The sequence below is a fragment of the Chiloscyllium punctatum genome, chromosome 12 (assembly GCF_047496795.1).
Source record: "Chiloscyllium punctatum isolate Juve2018m chromosome 12, sChiPun1.3, whole genome shotgun sequence".
NCBI lineage: Eukaryota > Metazoa > Chordata > Chondrichthyes > Orectolobiformes > Hemiscylliidae > Chiloscyllium > Chiloscyllium punctatum.
In genome coordinates, this window is record NC_092750.1 from 5,069,622 (window position 1) to 5,087,419 (window position 17,798).

Consider the following 17,798-nt stretch of genomic DNA (forward strand, 5'->3'; position numbering starts at 1 on the left):
GGTCCAAGATGTGAGCCCTTGCTCCTTAGCTGGGCATTTGTTTGCCCTATCTTTTCCTACTGACTAGCCCATGGCACTGGTGCAATTTGGATATTACTAGCCTTGAGAACCTCCTGCCTAATTTCTATTCTCTGCAGAACCTGTGATTGGTACCAAGGGACAGGTGTACAGCTACCTTCTGCTGGTCACTCCCTTCTCAGACTGGGAAGAAAAGTTAAGCACACAAATAGCCTACAGCAAGTTGCTTGCTGTGGAAAGTTACATACAATACTTCGAGGATAGCAAATTGGTCATTAACTTGGATTGCACAGATCTGGCTCCAGTTGTACCTAGTAACACAAGGCTCATTAACTTGGGTGGCCTGGAACAAACTGCAGTAAGTCAATGCTTCCCCCTACACTAGTCACAGGTATGGATCCCCATGACCAACTGACTCTGAACCAATGTTAACTAGATAGTATGGAAAACAGAAGCAAGGTAGTTATGAGAATTCAAGATAGGCAAAACCTGGGTTGAGTTGGGGTTTGGGAGAAGGGGGAAATTGTCTGGATGAAGCAAAAAATAGACCAAAACCATACATCTGAAGAGACAAAAAAAAGAAACAAAGTCACTCCTGTTCTATTTATTGGCAATATCCTCATGATTACAGAAATTTATCCCATTTACTATAACGTGAACCTTTGCAGGAAGTAGATGGAAGTGTAATTTAAAGCTAAGAAGCAAGACTAGCAACTTTGGCAAAGAGTCACTAGTACCAGACATGAAGTCTGTTCAGCAGTAACTTCATGTTACTAATCTTCTGTGGGTAGCTGCAGGCAAAACAAGTTGACTTTAATACTGATTTTTGCATACAGTACTTCAAAGCATAAGTAAATCAAATTTAAGAACACTTATAAACTGAAAACCCAGATGCAAAGATTAAGCAATTGATGTATTTTTTGGAATATTGGACTGAAGTCATTTACTTTTAATTGCCAATAAAAGTATGGCCTGGTCATACCATCTCCCATGAATTGCTGGTGCTCATTGAGCATTTTATTCCTTGTCCCAAAAATCAGTTCAAAGTAAATGGTGTTTCAAATGAGGTCACCATGAACTGGGAGGCAATGTGCAACACTAAATAGGGAGCAGATAAAGGAACAGGATGAACATAATCCACAGCAAGATGACTTTCCCTCAATTATCTCCAAGAACAGTTCAAAAAAATGGACTTTGAAGATTGGGAGAAAGAGCACTGGTCATCTCCAGTTCTCACCTTTTAGACAGAACAGATTTTAAAAATCATTTAATCATTCATTTTACAGTACAATTGTAAAACATGGGTCTTCAAACAATAAACTTTGTTCAGTATACATTAGTTTCCTTCCAATGTTACTACCAGTTATACAACAGCTCTGCTAATGAGATGCAACTCTTCCTTGTGCACAGAGGGCACTACGCAGTGTGCACAATGGAATCTTGGCTTGTGGTTGGTTGAGGGAAGGGAAAGGGCAGGGGTGAGGACTGGTGTCAAAGGCCTAATTTGAGGAAACTTTCCCACCCACTCAGCAGCTGCAGCTCTCTGCTGGAGTCTTTGCCCGGTCATTCTTGTCTAGTTTGATTGGTTCTGGAAATTCATTGTAGAGTTCCACTTCAGTTTCCTAGGAAAAATTAAATTATGGTTTAGACTACATTTAATAAATCTTGTTTGAATAACTTAAAAGCCTAATCCAGAGTCACTTAACATGCATAGGAACATTCACTACAGTTTTGAATTCTGAAGTACCCACACACTTCTGTCCCTGGAATTTAAGGGAAACCAGCCTGCTGCAAACTTGCTTAACAAAGCAGTCTTGTATTAGGGAATTATATGTTGATTCAAACTTATCAAGTCAGATTGTGGGCAGCACGGTGGCACAGTGGTTAGCACTGCTGCCTCGCAGCGCCGGAGACCCGGGTTCAATTCCCGCCTCAGGCGACTGACTGTGTGGAGTTTGCACGTTTTCCCCGTGTCTGCGTGGGTTTCCTCCGGGTGCTCCGGTTTCCTCCCACAGTCCAAAGATGTGCAGGTCAGGTGAATTGGCCAGGCTAAATTGCCCGTAGTGTTAGGAAAGGGGTAGATGTAGATGTAGGGGTATGGGTGGGTTACGCTTCGGCGGGGCGGTGTGGACTTGTTGGGCCGAAGGGCCTGTTTCCACACTAAGTAATCTAATCTAATCTAATCAGTTATTGGGGTCAGATAAAGCACACTAGGTGCTGAGTGATATATACTCAGCTCATGCCTTTGGTGATACAAATTGGAATTTAAAGTAGGGTTGCCCAACTGGAATGCCTAATCAAAGTCAAAGGCAGCAAATAGCTATTTTACAGTAAAGACTGTCTCTGGGAATTTTCTCCCCTTTGAGCTATTTACTGCCTGCATTTGAGTACAAAGGGCAGCCATTGAGGCACAGTGGAAGCTCCTTGAATGGTTGACAGAAGTGGTACTTGGAAAAAGGTACAGTGGTAAATGACAGTACAGATAGACAATCCTAAACTCCAGAGGCTGAAGGTTTGTGAAGTTCTTGATGTTGAGGGGGGGGGTGGAAAGGGAAGAGATCCTATCACCATAGGCTTTGATTTTGTTACAAGGCCCATTTTACTTAGTCTGCTGTTTGGCAAGACTTAAAATTTCAATGTCACTGAATTCCTCAAATGTCAAAAACAGCTGGCTAGGCACTTGTACTGGGATTAAATGCTAAATCTCCATTCAGTGTAGCTCTAAAAGAGACGGGTCTTCAAATTGTGCCACTTGCTTCTTCCCCCACCTCTCAAAGTGGTGTTTGACAGTTCTTTTCCCTGCTAGTTAAAATAGGGAAACAATAGGAATAGCAGGGAGAGCACTGGATAAAAAAGGCAACTAGCAGAATTCGCCAAGTGAGAAAAATGCTGGCGATTAGAGTCATGTGTGGTGCTGGAAAAGCACAGATCAGGCAATATTGGAGGAGAATAGACTTCAGGCACAAGCCCTTCAAATAAAGAATGATCTCATCCCTAAATGTGAACTTTCCTGCTCCTTGGATGCTGCTTGTCCAGCATCACTAATTCACTGTAGTCAACTCCCAAATTGATGTTCAGACAAGCAGATGCGGTGATAGGACTCCTTTGAGGACTGGCTACTTGTACCAGAGAGCAGGGAAGAGTTATGTTTTGGAAAAGTGGACCAAGAGGAGGAACAGTTTAAGCAGGTTGTAAATAGGTGAGAGCATGAGACATTTTGCCTGAAGTTATGTACAAAGGTTACTTTGGTATGATGCTGAACAAACTGAAAAGGAAAAGCAGTAGAGATTACACACCTTTCACCAGTGTTTGCTCAAAGCAGATAGTTGGAAGACAAGTATCACAAGATTAAAACGAGGGAGGGGATGTGTGTGGGGTGGTGTTGCAGGTAGGGAAATGTGCCACTAGAGACCAAAGATTTCACTAACTAAAAAGACAAATGAAACCAAGAGTCAAAGTCATGGCCCACTGAAGGGGACTTCATCAGGAAGTACAAATAGCATATTCAATTCAAGCTTTAGACTTCCTTCCTATAAAGGGTGGATCTTTTACCTCTGGTAAAACTCAATCTATTGATATGCCCTTTTAAAAATCACCTAGGCAAAGATAGCAAACACATTGAGTGGAAATAGTTTGAGGAAAACACAGTCAAGTGAACGTACACTCCAATTTTTACCCTGCTGCAGTATTTCAGGGTGACCAGTGTCCAATTTGTCTCAAGGGAATTAGCTGAATTGATTTCTCCATAATGATTCTTGGCTTTTTGTCTAAGAATGCTAGGGGAGAAGGATAAGCCAATATGTAACATCCATTCCTTCAGAAGTGGTCACAAAGTCCAAGTGACCAGAGTTGTGATCACCTCAAAAAAAAAGAAACTGTGCCTCTAAATAGATCATGTTTGAAAACTGTGGTGCTGACCAGGTGACTTCATATAGTATGCAACTGGTTTTAAAGTACAAGTCATACCTGTTTAAGTGCATTCCGTGCAATTGTTTGAAAAGCCTGTTCCACATTTATTGCCTCTTTTGCACTGGTTTCAAAATAAGGGATATTATTTTTGCTCTGACACCATGCTTGTGCTCTTTTTGCAGTGACCTGAAGGAGAAAAACAAAGTTCATGTAGTATCACTTTCATGCAGATGTATCTGGACAGCTATAATCTCAGTCTCCACTCTGGGAGACAGTTTAGCTTTTAGATGCAAGTTTTGTATTTATTGCCTTCAAATAGGTGGTTCTACTTAATCCTGAATCCTGGAATCTAAAACTAAGAAAAGGCTTTACATTCCCAGTGCACTACTGAGGAAGCACCACCCTGTTGGGAATTTAATATATCCCATGGCACAATTCAATCCTTAGTGTCAAGACCAATATTTATCCATCATGAAATCAGATTAAACCATTAGCCTTTGAAACACTTAACTGCCAATTTTCCTACAACTGGTGTCTAAACTTTAAAAGTAGTTCATTGGTGAAATCATGAAAGCCACTACACCAAATGAAAGTCTTTCAAGTGACCTATTTGGTTCACAAGGCTAGAGGGAGGGTGGGCTCAAAGACAAGATAATGAAGACTCTACAGTGAAGTGATAAAAAACTGACTGGACACCAAAACAAGTTTTAAAAAGTTGCTGTCCATTAGTGTTCAACTGCTTTTAACATTGCTCAGAGGCTCATGGAAATAGATCCAACACCTGGTTTGTCCTGTTGCAGGAAAAAAATATGTTTGTACATCTAGAATATAAACTTCAATTTTAGGTAAAAGCAAGCAAAGCATCTGAACACATTATCCAGAGAATGGAAATCCAAATCCTGTCAAGGCAGCTTGGAGAATTTCAAACCCCATTAAACAAAGTGGTAATTAAACTCCCAGTCTGAACAAGATTCAACTATTAGACCCACATGCTTTTCAGGTAGGAAAAGCATGATTCAGCCAGTTTGGCTGAGATTCCAGTCTCACCATTTCTTACTCCCATGTGAATTGGCTTGATGAGCAATAAACAGCCCTAACAATTAACCACTGGCTACCCACAAGTGAATGGTGTAAGAAGAAAATTCTCAAACTGCAGATGCTGGAGTTCAGAAACAAATCAGACTGGAGAATCTGTAGGTCTAGCAGTATCAAATATGGAGTTCAGTGACTTCAAAAAAAAAAAATCAGAACTGGACACTAAACATTAGCTTCCTTCCCAGATGCTGCCAGACCTGCTGAATTTGAACTTTCTCCAGGTTGCTGAACTGGAGAGCCCAGCTTGTAGTCTAGTGTTTGGGATGACAAGATTTAGTAGGTTAAGCACCAGACTGACATGGGAAACCAAACCATCAAGCAATTTAGGATTGCAACACCTTAACTGGTGATACATAATGCAAAGTTATACATACTTGTCGGTTTTCCAAATCAATCTTGTTTCCAAGGACAACAAATGGAAAGTTTTCTGGATCTCGTGGACTAGCTTGAATGAGAAACTCATCCCTCCAGCTGTCAAGAGTTTTGAACGTATTAGGCGCCGTTACATCAAAGACCAGCACACAGCAGTCAGCTCCTCTGTAGAACGCTACACCCAATGACTGAAACCGCTCTTGTCCAGCTGTATCCCAGATCTAAAGGGGAAAGTTTAAAATTCCACAGCTTCAAAATTTAGATCTCTAGGAAAGTATTCCTAGACCCACCACATGTACAAGCTTTCATTGCCTGGCAAATATTTAAGACATTTATTCATCCACTGGTTGATTTTTTAACAACCAGAGGCATATGCAACTCAAATGGAGAGTTTAAATACTTGCATTAAAATTTAAACTTTAGATTGAAAGACAGAAAAATTCTTGAATCCACTGTCTGGTCATGGTTAAGACTATTGGTATGATGGAATGGCATTCAGAGCCCAGGAAAATACTGGGGAGAGAGAGAGTTTAAACACCATGACAGTGGATTTAGATTTAAATCACATTAGTTTGTAAAGGTGAGTTTCAATAATATTGACTGGGCAGACCTTATCTGGTTCATGCTATTGTAGAGCAAGGAAGATGACCATTTTCACTTAACAGGACACCAGATCCACTAAAGTGCTACAGCAAGCCAGTTATATAGTTAACAAGTGCTGGCCTTGCCAGTGACTTGAAAGTAGTGTTGGCCAACACCAAAAACCTGCAGGGACAATTGGTATACAGACATTTTAGGTAGTAGAATGCATGTCTGGAAGGCACATTGAAAGGCTTGGCAAGTCTACTCTATAGGATGCACTATATTCTTCCAATAGAGGGTGAATGTTGGAGGTAATGGATGGATGCCAGAAGGCATGCTTTGCACTGGCTTGTAACATTAAGTTGCACATGCTACTAGAACAGCATCCATCCAGATGAGTATACCATTACTCAAGCAGCATTTTGCAAGGCTAAGAATGAGACAAAGGAGGTTCTGGCAAGAATTCCAAGCTTGCCTAGTAGCATTTATACAGTTGATCCAGGCAGTTTGAGATTGTCAACCCTAGGATGTTATTGTAGTCTATGAAGTGTGGTAGCACCATTGAAATTACATGGCATTTTACCATGTAAAGTTACAAGTGTCTGGCTGGCGAAAGGTGGAGTTTAATTCAGATAAATGAGGTGCTGCATTTTGGGAAATCAAATCTTAGCACGACTTATACACTTAAATGGAAAGTTCCTAGGGAGTGTTGCTGAACAAAGACCTTTGAGTGCAGGTTCATAGCTCATTGAAAGTAGTCACAGGTTGATAGGATAGTGAAGGCGTTTGGTATGCTTTCCTTTATTGGTCAGAGTATGGAGTACAGGAGTTGGGAAGTCATGGTTTGGCTGTACAGGACATTGGTTAGGCCACTGTTGGAATATTGTGCACAATTCTGGTCTCCTTACTATCAGGAAGATATTGTGAAACCTGAAAGGGTTCAGAAAAGATATGTTGCCAGGGTTGGCAGATTTGAGCTATGATGGAGAGATTGCATAGGCTGAGGTGGTTTTCTCCAGAGTGTCAGAGGTTGAGGGGTGACCTTAGAGGTTTACAAAATTTGAGGCATGGATAGGATAAATAGACAGTCTTCTTTGGGATGAGGGAGTCCACACCTAGACAGTATAGGTTTAGGGTGAAGGGGAAAGATATAAAAAGAGACCTAAGGGGCAACTTTTTCCACAGAGGGTGGTATGTGTATGGAATGAGCTGCCAGAGGAAGTGGTGGAGGCTGGTACAACTGCAACATTTAAGGCAGCATCTGGATGGGTATGTGAATAGAAAGGGTTTGAGGGAAATGGGCTGGGTGCTGGCAGGTGGGACTAGATGGAGTTGGGATATCTGTTTGGCATGGACAGGTTGGACTGAAGGGTCTGTTTCCATGCTGTACATTTGACTCTACAGAACTCAAGCCTAAAATGTTGAGATCTTGCTGCATGTGGGCTACTAGTGCCATTAGACCTCAGATCGATGAAGCAGTTGAAGATAGTTGAAGACAGTTGAAGACAACTGTCCTGAGCCATGGTGGGGACCATTAACTACAGCTATCTTCCTTCAGAGATAGAGCAGTTTTTCCTTCACATTCCCACCTGACTAAGTTTGATTAACATGGCAGAAAGGAGCTACTGAATGTTGCCATTTAGATCAATCACCCTCACCTTGAATTCAGCTACACTGCCCACATTTTGATCAATGTCAGGAACCAAATGGCTCCAGTGATCAAGTTGTTCATTTCCAAGTACTGCTTAGTAGCAGAAATCAACAGAAAGGGCAATTACAGAAAAGCAATAAGTGCTGGCCAGCTGGCAGTGCTTAGGTCAGCAGTAACTAAAAAGTATTTTCCACCACTGGACAGCAGTATCAGGTGTTAGTTGACCAGGCTGAATTAGTCCTGCTTGATGGTTTCACATTGTCAGATGCCAGTATTGTAGCTGTACTGGAAAACATGGCTTTGGGTGCAACTATTTCTGGGACAGTTCAGTACTATGGCCAGAATGTGGGCACCATTAGAGAGGTAAAAACAATTACCGCAGATGCTGGAAACCAGATTCTGGATTAGTGGTGACTATCATATTAGCATCCATGTAACCAGAGTGTTCTTAAAACATCCAACTTCAACACTGCATGGAATGTCATTAGGGGACTAGGTTATTCACATTCAATAAAAGTCAGTGATTTGACAGCAGGCCTTTTGTCTGCCCTCTTGGGAAACTTGAAAAATTCTAATTTCTCCAAACAGCTGGAGAATTAAGTTCAACAGAAGTCAAATTCAAACTTGACAAACTCAGATTGCAGGGTAACCTGTTAAGATGGAGGCAAATTTGTATTCCTACTCTGGAAGTTTACTGACCATTTCACCAGAGTCCTTAAAGGCCAAATATTGGTTTTAGCAATTGGTGGCCCTCAGTCAACCAAAGGGAGACTTGGCTGCAAGCTGACCAATTATTCCTATTATTTTCCCCAATGAGAGCAGCTTTATCTCTGCCCTTTAGGAAAGGGTCTATTGGCTCATGCCGAGCTTGTAACAAGATTAGTTCACAAAAGTTAAACATCTGTTTAGTTAAATCAGTGTATTTTCTTTAAAGAAATTAGCGGCTGCCAGTCTTATTTTTCTGGTGGCAAAATAGATGCACTCAATCTTCTGCAGCAACTTCACAGTATGCAGGCGATCAGTTCCAAGACACTAGTCAGCTTCCAGTCCCCTCAAAGTGTACTTTGACTTGAAGCTCAGCTATTTAGTAACAGCACCTGTAATTTCTTGAGTGGATGAGACCAATTGAGAAAGCTTACAGGGACTAATGGATTTCCACTTTTATGGAAAAAAGTATTTTACCATTCCTAGCCTTCTCCCTCATGTCACTCTACTAGCTTCTAAAAAGTAGCTTTTCCTGGTTTTGCCATTAAATTTTAGTATCATACAGGCTTTCAATTTGAAAGGGTCCTCAGTTAGCTGGAGATTTTAGAACTGGAGGAAAATTTGAAGGATGTATCTAATAGCAACCAGACCCAAAATTCACTGAACTGACTGCAAGGAGCCAAGCTTAGTATTCTGCTTACTTGTTGAGCAGAAAAAACATGCAGGATCTGAGAGACCTTGTGAATTTTATTATTGCTAAATAAACCAAGCAGGCAAAGTAAATTTGGTTTGGCATTACCTGCATAGTCACCAATCGATCATCCACCATCACTTCCTTTGTGAGAAAGTCTGCACCTATAGTTGCCTTGTACTGGTTACTGAATTTTTTGTTCACATACTGGTTCATCAAGGAGGTTTTCCCTACCCTAGAGAAGAAAAAAAAGGGATATTATTCAGTTTGCTTCAAATTAAAAATTCAGCTCCTGCTAATAGCAACTGTTTCACAGCAAAATTTACAGTAAATGATTCAGTGACAGTTAACTGGAACCTTGAACTTTGGACAGTGACCAAATGCTGGGAAAAAAGGTGACTTAAATGCTACCCTTTGTGAAGACAGCTAACTTGAAACAAGTGATAGACTGCATTTGTGGCCTCTACATTCCCTCAAGTGACAACCACATGGCAGAGTGGAGCACAGCATTCTGAAAGGGTGACATGAGGCCTTAAAGCCAATGACAAAAGTGGGAAGAGTCAGATTGGTAAGAGATAATGAGGAAGATTAGGGTAATCTTAGAACAGATTGGGAGATAATAGAAAAAGCTATACCAGACCTGTTTGTGTTGTGTTGAGATAGGATTGTGATCTCAGAGACAAGACCATGAGGCAGCAGTGACCACTTCCTATTTGGAAGAGGGAAAGGGGGGGGTGCGGGTAGTGGATCAAGATTAAGCACAAGTGTGATATCAGACTGAGGTGGACAAGATAATGTGACCAGGTTTAGTCTAAACAGGTTTGAACTCAAGCTTGGAACACTGCCCCTTCATCAGGTGACTTTACCTGAAGAGGCAGCACCCAGCTTTATTTCAAGTTATTAGACTACCCTTGTCATTCAACTTTCACATTAAAATTAGGGAAAGGAATGAATAACTGACTAAAATGAAACTGCATTTCAATTGACAATTTGTGATTTGCTGTGGCAGACTAAAATCAGTCATTTCAGAACAGGGGAGGCAAGGCAGAGTAGCAGTTAGGCAATCCAGTCACCTGCTAAAAGTTCAAAGAGATTTGTAGCTCAGGTGCTAGTTGTGGTTCTGTTTGCCAAGCTGGGAATTTGTTGCAGATGTTTTGTCCCATCTTGGTGACACCCCAAGTGGGAGCCTCCTGTGAGGTGCTTCTGTTTCCTCCAGCATTTAGAGTGTTTGGTCTCTGCTGCTTCCAGTTGTCTGCTGGAGTAGCTGGTATATTGGGTCCAGGTCCATGAGTTTGTTGATTGTTGTTATAATCTGAATGAGCTGCAAACACAACGTGGACCCAATATACCAGCCACTGCAGCTGACAACCACAAGTTGCAGAGACAAGCCACAATGCTAGAGGAAACATGTGCTTCACAGGAGGCTCCCAATCACTGAGGATGTCACCTAAACAGGGGACAACACATCTGCACCACAAATTCCCAGCTCAGTGAACAGAACCACAACAACCTGCTAAAGTCCAAGACCCACAGCACTAGTTGCCTGAAGAGAGATTTGGAATGAAACTAGACTGACCACCTGGCAAATACTGGAAACAGGTTGTTGTTCCCACTCAGTATGGAGACTGTGGAATCAGTCTCAGCCTAGTCAAAAAACTAGTCATTATACAGATCCACTTAAGTGTCCCAGACATCACCCAGGTTGTCCCACTGATGAATGGAACCAAGAGTAGGATTAGGCAGTTTAGCCTGTCAGGTCCATTCTGCCATTTAAGACCAGCTATACTTTCCTGCTGGCTTCCCAGAAAGCTCAATTTTTGAGCATTGACTGATTCTACCTCCACTGCATTCGGACAGAAGTTTTGAGCCTACCTCACTAGTTATGGCCTCAAGACTGTCCTATAAAAAAGGACATTTGTTCAAGATCCACCTTAAATCATTTCAGCTCCAGGATAAAGGACTCAACCTAACCAATTGTTTCAGTGAGCTTCTGAGGGGAGAGGGGATGTTTGATGACTACAAAGAGTCCAGGACCACTCAACTTGGTACTAAGTCCAATAAGATCAGAACATCCAGGACTTGGGTTGACAAGTGGCAATGAACATTCATGCTACAAATGCCAGGAACCTGCATCCAACTACACCTCATTCAATTACTATCAGAATCCCCTATTGATGCCTCAGGTTCTGGCCAGAAAGTCAGCTGGACTCCATTGAAGTAGCTACAGTAGGTCAGGCTAGGAATACTGCAGCCAGTACACAGACTCCTAAAACCAGTTCACCATCTAGACTAATCAGTAACTGAAATGCAGAGTACTGGGCTAAAATGGTAAGATTCTTGATAGTGTAGATGAGCAGAGAGATCTGTGTCCAGGTACACAGATCCTGGAAAAGTTGCCACCCAGATTGACCGGGTTAAGGCATAGTGTTTTAGCTTTAATTGATAGAGGGATTGAGTTCCAGAACCATGAGGTTATGCTGCAGATGTACAGAACTGGTGCAGCTGCACTTGAGTATTGTGTACAGTTTTGGTCACCACATTCTAAAGCTTCCACATTCTCCTTGTAAAGGGTGCTGTTTTTGTTAAAAGGTTGAGAGGTGACAGATGTGATCAGAGGGTTAGATAGAGTGGACAGGGGGAGCTTTTTCCCCAGTAGGGTGACAGTGAGCACAAGGGGACATAACTTTAAATTGAGGGGTGATAGATATAGGACAGATGCCAGAGGTAGTTTCTTTACTCAGTCAAAAGGGTATGGAATGCTTTGCAACAGTGGTAATTCGTCAACTTTAAGTACATTTTAGTCAGTGGACAAGCACATGGACATACATGGAATATAGTGTAGTTAGATGGGCTTCAGATTGGTATGACAGGTCGGTGAAACACCAAGGGCTGAAGGGCCTGTACTGTGCTTCTATGTTATGTTCAGATGGGGGTGTAATGAAATACTCCTGACTGGTCAGGATAAGTGCAACACTATCTAGTACAGTAGCTTGATTGGCACCACAAATTTCTAGTTCTGATTATAGCAGAAGTGTGTACTACAGAAATTCAAGGATTATGACTGCACCTTGCAAACCCCACCTCAAAGGGGATAGCAGACTGGAAACACTACCAGCAAGTCCCCCTCCAAGCCATCCACAATTTGGATTTGGAAATATTCCTTCAGTGACTGGATTAATTCTGGAATTCCTTCCCTAAAGGCATTTGATCAACCCAAAACATAGGGATTGCACTGGTGTAAGTTAAGGGCAACAGAGCTTTCATAGGGTGCTTTTATTCCAACATTAATCTTGTGGCATATAGCATTACCATTGCTGCTAATGCATAGAACTTCTAAAGAGGGTGAAGATGTTGACAATTAACTCACTAGAGGCATATCCAAGACTATCCTTAACCCAGTGAATTTTTGGGCTGAGCTCCGAAAGCATTCAATATCGCATTAGCATTTCTGGCTGGATATTCCATTCTTGGTCTCCAGAGAATGGAAGACCACAGATTCAAGTTCAGTTAGCTGAACTGACTAAAGACACTAGAGGCACTGGATACTACAGTGGTTATGCTTCCAGTCCACATTTTGGCAGTAGTATATATAGATGCGCTCCAGAACTTGCTGGATCTAGTGCAGCTGTTCTGCTACAGCTAGATTAGCATTAGTTGATCAGAAAGCCTGTACACAGGCAAACAAAACCTCAAACTGTATGCTGGAAAACAAAAATCAAACTCTAGACTGGTAGGTCCAGTGACCCTTCAGAACTTTTCCTAGCTACCATTAGTTTCTTTGAAGATAGGTGCAGAGTGAGAAGGCAGAAATGTTTGCCCCAAAGGGAAAATGTTGACCACTACTATCTGTCAAGTTTAGTTGCGAAGATCAGTTTGGAGGAGATGAATATTAGTCACTGACAATGGGTAGTGTAAAAACAAGGTCTAGTATATGGGGATTAGGGGAAAGCACAAGGAGAAAAAGGCACTCAGCTTTAAAAGTAAAACTCCAGAGCACTTCAGGGTTCCCATTGGAAGTGGAGGTGCTTTTAGTTTGCATTGTGTTTTGCTGGAACAATGCAGCAAGCTTGGAGGTTGGCCAGACAGAACTGATATCTTGAAGTGACAAGGAAGATAGGTGTCTGTTCGTGCTACAGATCTCTAGTCCAACTTCTCCATACCTGAAGAGATTTCCAAACTGAGCCAGCATTTAGTCCATATCCTTCAACCCTTCCTGTTCATGTGCCCACCCACATGCCTTTAAAGTGCTGTAATTTTACTAGCATCTACCTCCTCTGGCAGCTCATTCCATACATGCACCACCTTCTTAAAATGTTGCCCCTTAGGTTTAAGATGAGGGGAAGCTAAAGACCTATGCACTTTAGGTTTTTGAATCCCCTACCCTGAAGACAGACTTTGACTATTTACCTTATCCATGCCCTAATTTATAGGGCTTTTAAAAAAGGTCACCCTCAGCCTCCAACAAAGTGAGAGTTAATTCAACCTCTCCTTAGCTGAAACCAACAATTCAGGCAACATGTCAAATCTTTTCTGATCAAAGTTCAACATTCTCCTATAGGAAGGAGGCTAGAATTGAATGCAGTATTTCAAGCAGCCACTCTCACAACATGATCACCCAATTCTTAGACACTGACCAATCAGGCAAGCATACCAAATGCATTCTTCATGATTCTGTGTCTCCACTCAAGTATGAACCTGCATACCAAAATCTCAGCAACACTCCCCAGGGCCTCACCATTTATGTATACAAATCCTGTCCTGATTGGCCCTTCCAATGAGCAGTGCCTCATTTATCCAGAGACCAGGAACTACTATTCCTCAGCCCATTAGATCAAAGTCCTGTCAGCTTCTAGTCCAAAAAGCAACCTTCTGTCTACTTAAGAGTTCTGCAGACAACTGGCTTGTTCTTAGCCCACCGTCACTTCAAGAAACCCAAGTTAGAGATCTAGGATTTCCCAAAGCCATGCCAACTACTCCAAAAAAACCATTGTATTTTTAAAACTCTTTAAAAGGCATTAAAGGACAAAAAAAAGGTAATGAGAATAGGGCCCCTCAAAAGATCAGCAAGGTGGCCTTTGAGTGGAACTGCAGAAAATGGGGGAATACCAACTGTGGAAAAGGATATGGAAGATTAGACTGTAGGGAAATGGATGGTGACATCTTGAAGTGCCCCTATTACAGGAGGAAGTGCTGGATGTCTTAAAATGCACAAAAGTGCATAAATCCCCAGGACCTGATCACGTGTACCCTAGAACTGTGGGAAGCTAGAGAAAGGATTGCTAGATTAGTGGTGCTAGAAGAACATAGTTCAGGCAGCATCCAAGGAGCTTCGAAATCGATGTTTTGGGCAAAAGCTCTTCATCAGGAATAAAGGCACTGAGCCTAGAGTGTGGAGATAAACTAGAGGTGGGGGTGGGGAGAAAGTAGCATAGAGTACAATGGGTGATTGGGGGAAGAGGATGAAGGCGATAGATCAGGGAGGAGAGGGTGGAGTGGATAGGTGGAAAAGGAGATAGGCAGGTAGGACAAGTCCAGACAAGTCATGGGGACAGTGCTGAGCTGGAAGTTTAGAACTAGGGTGAGGTGGGGGAAGAAGGGGAAAGTGAGGAAACTGTTGAAGTCCACATTGATGCCCTGGGGTTGAAGTGCTCTGAGGCAGAAGATGAGGCGTTCTTCCTCCAGATGTCTGGTGGGGAGGGAGCAGCAGTGGAGGCCCAGGACCTCCATCTCCTTGGCAGAGGGAGGAGGGGGGGGGGGGGGGGGGGGGAGAAAAAAAAGTTGAAATGTTGGCCCGGGGGGGGGGGGGGGGGGGGTGGGTTGATTGGTGCAGGTGTCCTGGAGATGTTCCCTAAAGTGCTCTGCTAGGAGGCATCCAGTCTCCCCAAATGTAGAGGAGATCGCATCGGATACAATGATATTGTGGATGTGCAAGTAAAAAACTTTGATGGATGTGGAAGGCCCTTGCCTCTTGCTGAGATATTTGTATCAATACTCAGGTGAGGTGCTGGAAGACTGGAGGTTGACAAATGTGGTACTACTGTTTAAGAAAGGTCATAAGGACAAGCCAGGGAACTATAGACCAGTGAGCCTGACAGTGGTGGGTAAGTTGGAGGAAATCCTGAGGGACAGGATGCATATGTATTTGGAAAGGCAAGGACTGATTAGGGATAGTCAACATGGCTTTGTGGGGAAATGTCTCAAGCTTGATTGTTACTCTTCAAAAAGCTCAAAGAGGATTGATGAGGGCAGAGCAGTTGGTGCAATCTATGGACTTCAATGGATTTGGATGAGAGCACAAGAGGTACAGTTAATAAGTTAGCAGATGACACCAAAATAGGTGTAGTGGACAGTAAAGAGGGTTCCCTCCGCTTACAACAGGATCTTGACCAGATGGACCAATGGGCTGATAAATGGTAGATGGAGTTTAATTCAGATAAGTGTGAGGTGCTGCATTTCAGGAAATCAAATCTTAGTGGACTTATACACCTTGATGGCAAGGTCCTAGGGAGTGCTGCTGAACAAAGACCTTGGAGTGCAGGTTCATAGCTCCTTGAAAGGAGAGCGTCACAGGTAGATAGTGAAGGCATTTGGTATGCTTTCCTTTATTGGTCAGAGTATGGAGGACTGGAGTTGGGTCATGTTGTGGCTGTATATGACATTGATTAGGCCACTGTTGGAATATTCTGTGCAATTCTGGTCTCCTTCCTATTGGAAGGATGCTGAGAAACTTGAAATGGTTCAGAAAAGATTTAAAAAGGATGTTGCCAGGGTTGGAGGAGTTGAGGGGTTGAATAGGCTGGGGCTGTTTTCCCTGGAGTCTAGGTTGAGGAGTGACCTTAGATGTTTACAAAGTCATGGGAAGCATGGTAGGATAAATAGACAGTTTTTCCCCCCTGGGGTCAGGGAGTCAAGAACTAGGGGGCATAGATTTAAGGGGAGGGGGAAGATAGAGACTGGAAAAAAGTTGGCCCTTAGAGGGTGGTACATGTATGGAATGAGCTGCTGGAGGAAGTAGTAGAGGCTGGTACAATTGCAATGTTTAAAAAAGGCATTCTGGATGGGTAGATGCATAGGAAGGGTTTGGAGATATGGGCCAGGAGCTGGCAGGTGGGACTAGATTGGAATCTCTGGATCAAAGGGTCTGTTTCCATGCTGTACACTTGGTGAAAGATGTAAACCCTACATGTCACCACTGATGTCAAGCTCACTGGTCTATAGTTCCTAACTTTTCCTTAACATCTTAAACATTGCATTCATTAGCCAGCCTCCAGTCTTTTGGCACCGCACCGGTCAGCATGGATTGTATAAACCTGAGGAGCCAGCTAGTCAGTTCCCTAGCTGGCTACAAAATTTAGGGTATACCCAGTAAGGTCAGGTTTAAAGATATACAGCTCCTTGTCTAGAGGATGTGGATGCACTCCCTGTCCCCCTCTCCAATGTCCTCTCCACATTGAGAAGTTTCAAAATACTTAAATGAGTATGGCACCTGTCTGGCAGTTCCAGTCAACCCAGTGATCTTTAATGGGGCCTATTCTCTCTATTCCTGTTCTTCATTTATTATTGAATCCCCTTGATGCTCCTTAACACCATGCCAAAGTTATGTCCCATTGAGGGGAAAATCAGGGCACAATAATACTCCCTACTGCCCATGTACTTTCAGAGATTCACTTGATCCTATCTATACCTGACATTTTCCTGGAAAGCCTCAATTTCTCTAGTCATCCAGCATTCCCCATGCCTACCAGAGAAGGTGGCAAACAGGAGCCTAGGAGAATCATTTTGTATAGTATGCAGTGTTCAGTATGCTTTCCTTCATTGTTTAGATCACCGAGTACAAGAGTGAGGTCATGGAGGTTTTAAACAGGATGTTGGTGTGACTTCTAGAGTACTGTGCAGAGTCATGTGCTTCAACTATATAGGCATGGTCAACATCTGGAGTATTAGTTACCTTAAGGATGCAAATACATCAGGTAATTTGAACTTTGATTTACTGCAGTTTTAACAGTCCACTTAGTTTTAGAATTTAAATTGTGGATTATGAGAAATTTTACCTGGAGGGCTGAACAGTAGCAATTGATTTCTAAAGAGGACTTTGCAGCTCCGTGGAAAAAAAAAAGTGTTACTTTATGGCTGTATTTAAGGTCAGAAAATTATGGAGTCAGACACTTGAAAGATAGGAAATGAAATTAGATTAAGTGAAGACTGGTTTTGTAAAGAAAACTGGTTTCTGACAAATTAGTGTAGGAGTCAAGATACCAACTGAATTATACTTCAACTGTTTCACACCTTATATTTTAATTGTAGAAGCAACCCAAGGGTTTAAAAGCTAAGCTTTTTGCTGTTAGTAGACCAAATAAATTTGATGACATGGATATTTTGGGATCACCAAGCTTGGACAGTAAAAATCTTGCAACTGTTTATGAAATTTAGTGCATGAGAAATGTTTACCACTGGTGGCAGTTGGTTATAGCACTGACTTTCTGCCAAGCCAAATAGTTTTAATGTTCTATTCCACTGTTTGAAATTGCAGTTTTACACATTCCCACCCACTTGGAGAGAACAAGTCAGCTGTTGATTAACCACCAATTGACAACACAAGCAGGTAAATTGTTACATTTTACCCATTAAAAATGAAGTTTTTAAACAGCTATGGCACATGATTATGCTGGCGTTTACAGACACTTGAAGTGGGAACAATTCATTGAATCTTTTAGTGCCACTATCCATTTTATTATGCACCACTTGTTTCACTGGGCTTGAAGGCATGACGTCAGA

At 42.3% G+C, this 17,798-nt stretch overlaps 1 protein-coding gene across 1 annotated transcript in view; it reads right to left on the reverse strand.

The window, feature by feature from the left end:
• Nucleotides 1-607: 607 nt before the first annotated feature.
• rab7a (RAB7a, member RAS oncogene family) overlaps nucleotides 608-17,798 on the reverse strand; it is a 52,247-nt gene continuing 35,056 nt past the window's right edge. Inside the window, exons 3-6 of the mRNA XM_072581785.1 lie at nucleotides 9,132-9,258; nucleotides 5,397-5,615; nucleotides 3,985-4,113; nucleotides 608-1,640 (exon numbers count right to left, since the gene is read on the reverse strand). Of these exons, the coding sequence (XP_072437886.1) occupies nucleotides 1,545-1,640; nucleotides 3,985-4,113; nucleotides 5,397-5,615; nucleotides 9,132-9,258 (571 nt within the window). The 3' untranslated portion in view covers nucleotides 608-1,544. The remainder of the gene's footprint in view (nucleotides 1,641-3,984; nucleotides 4,114-5,396; nucleotides 5,616-9,131; nucleotides 9,259-17,798) is intronic.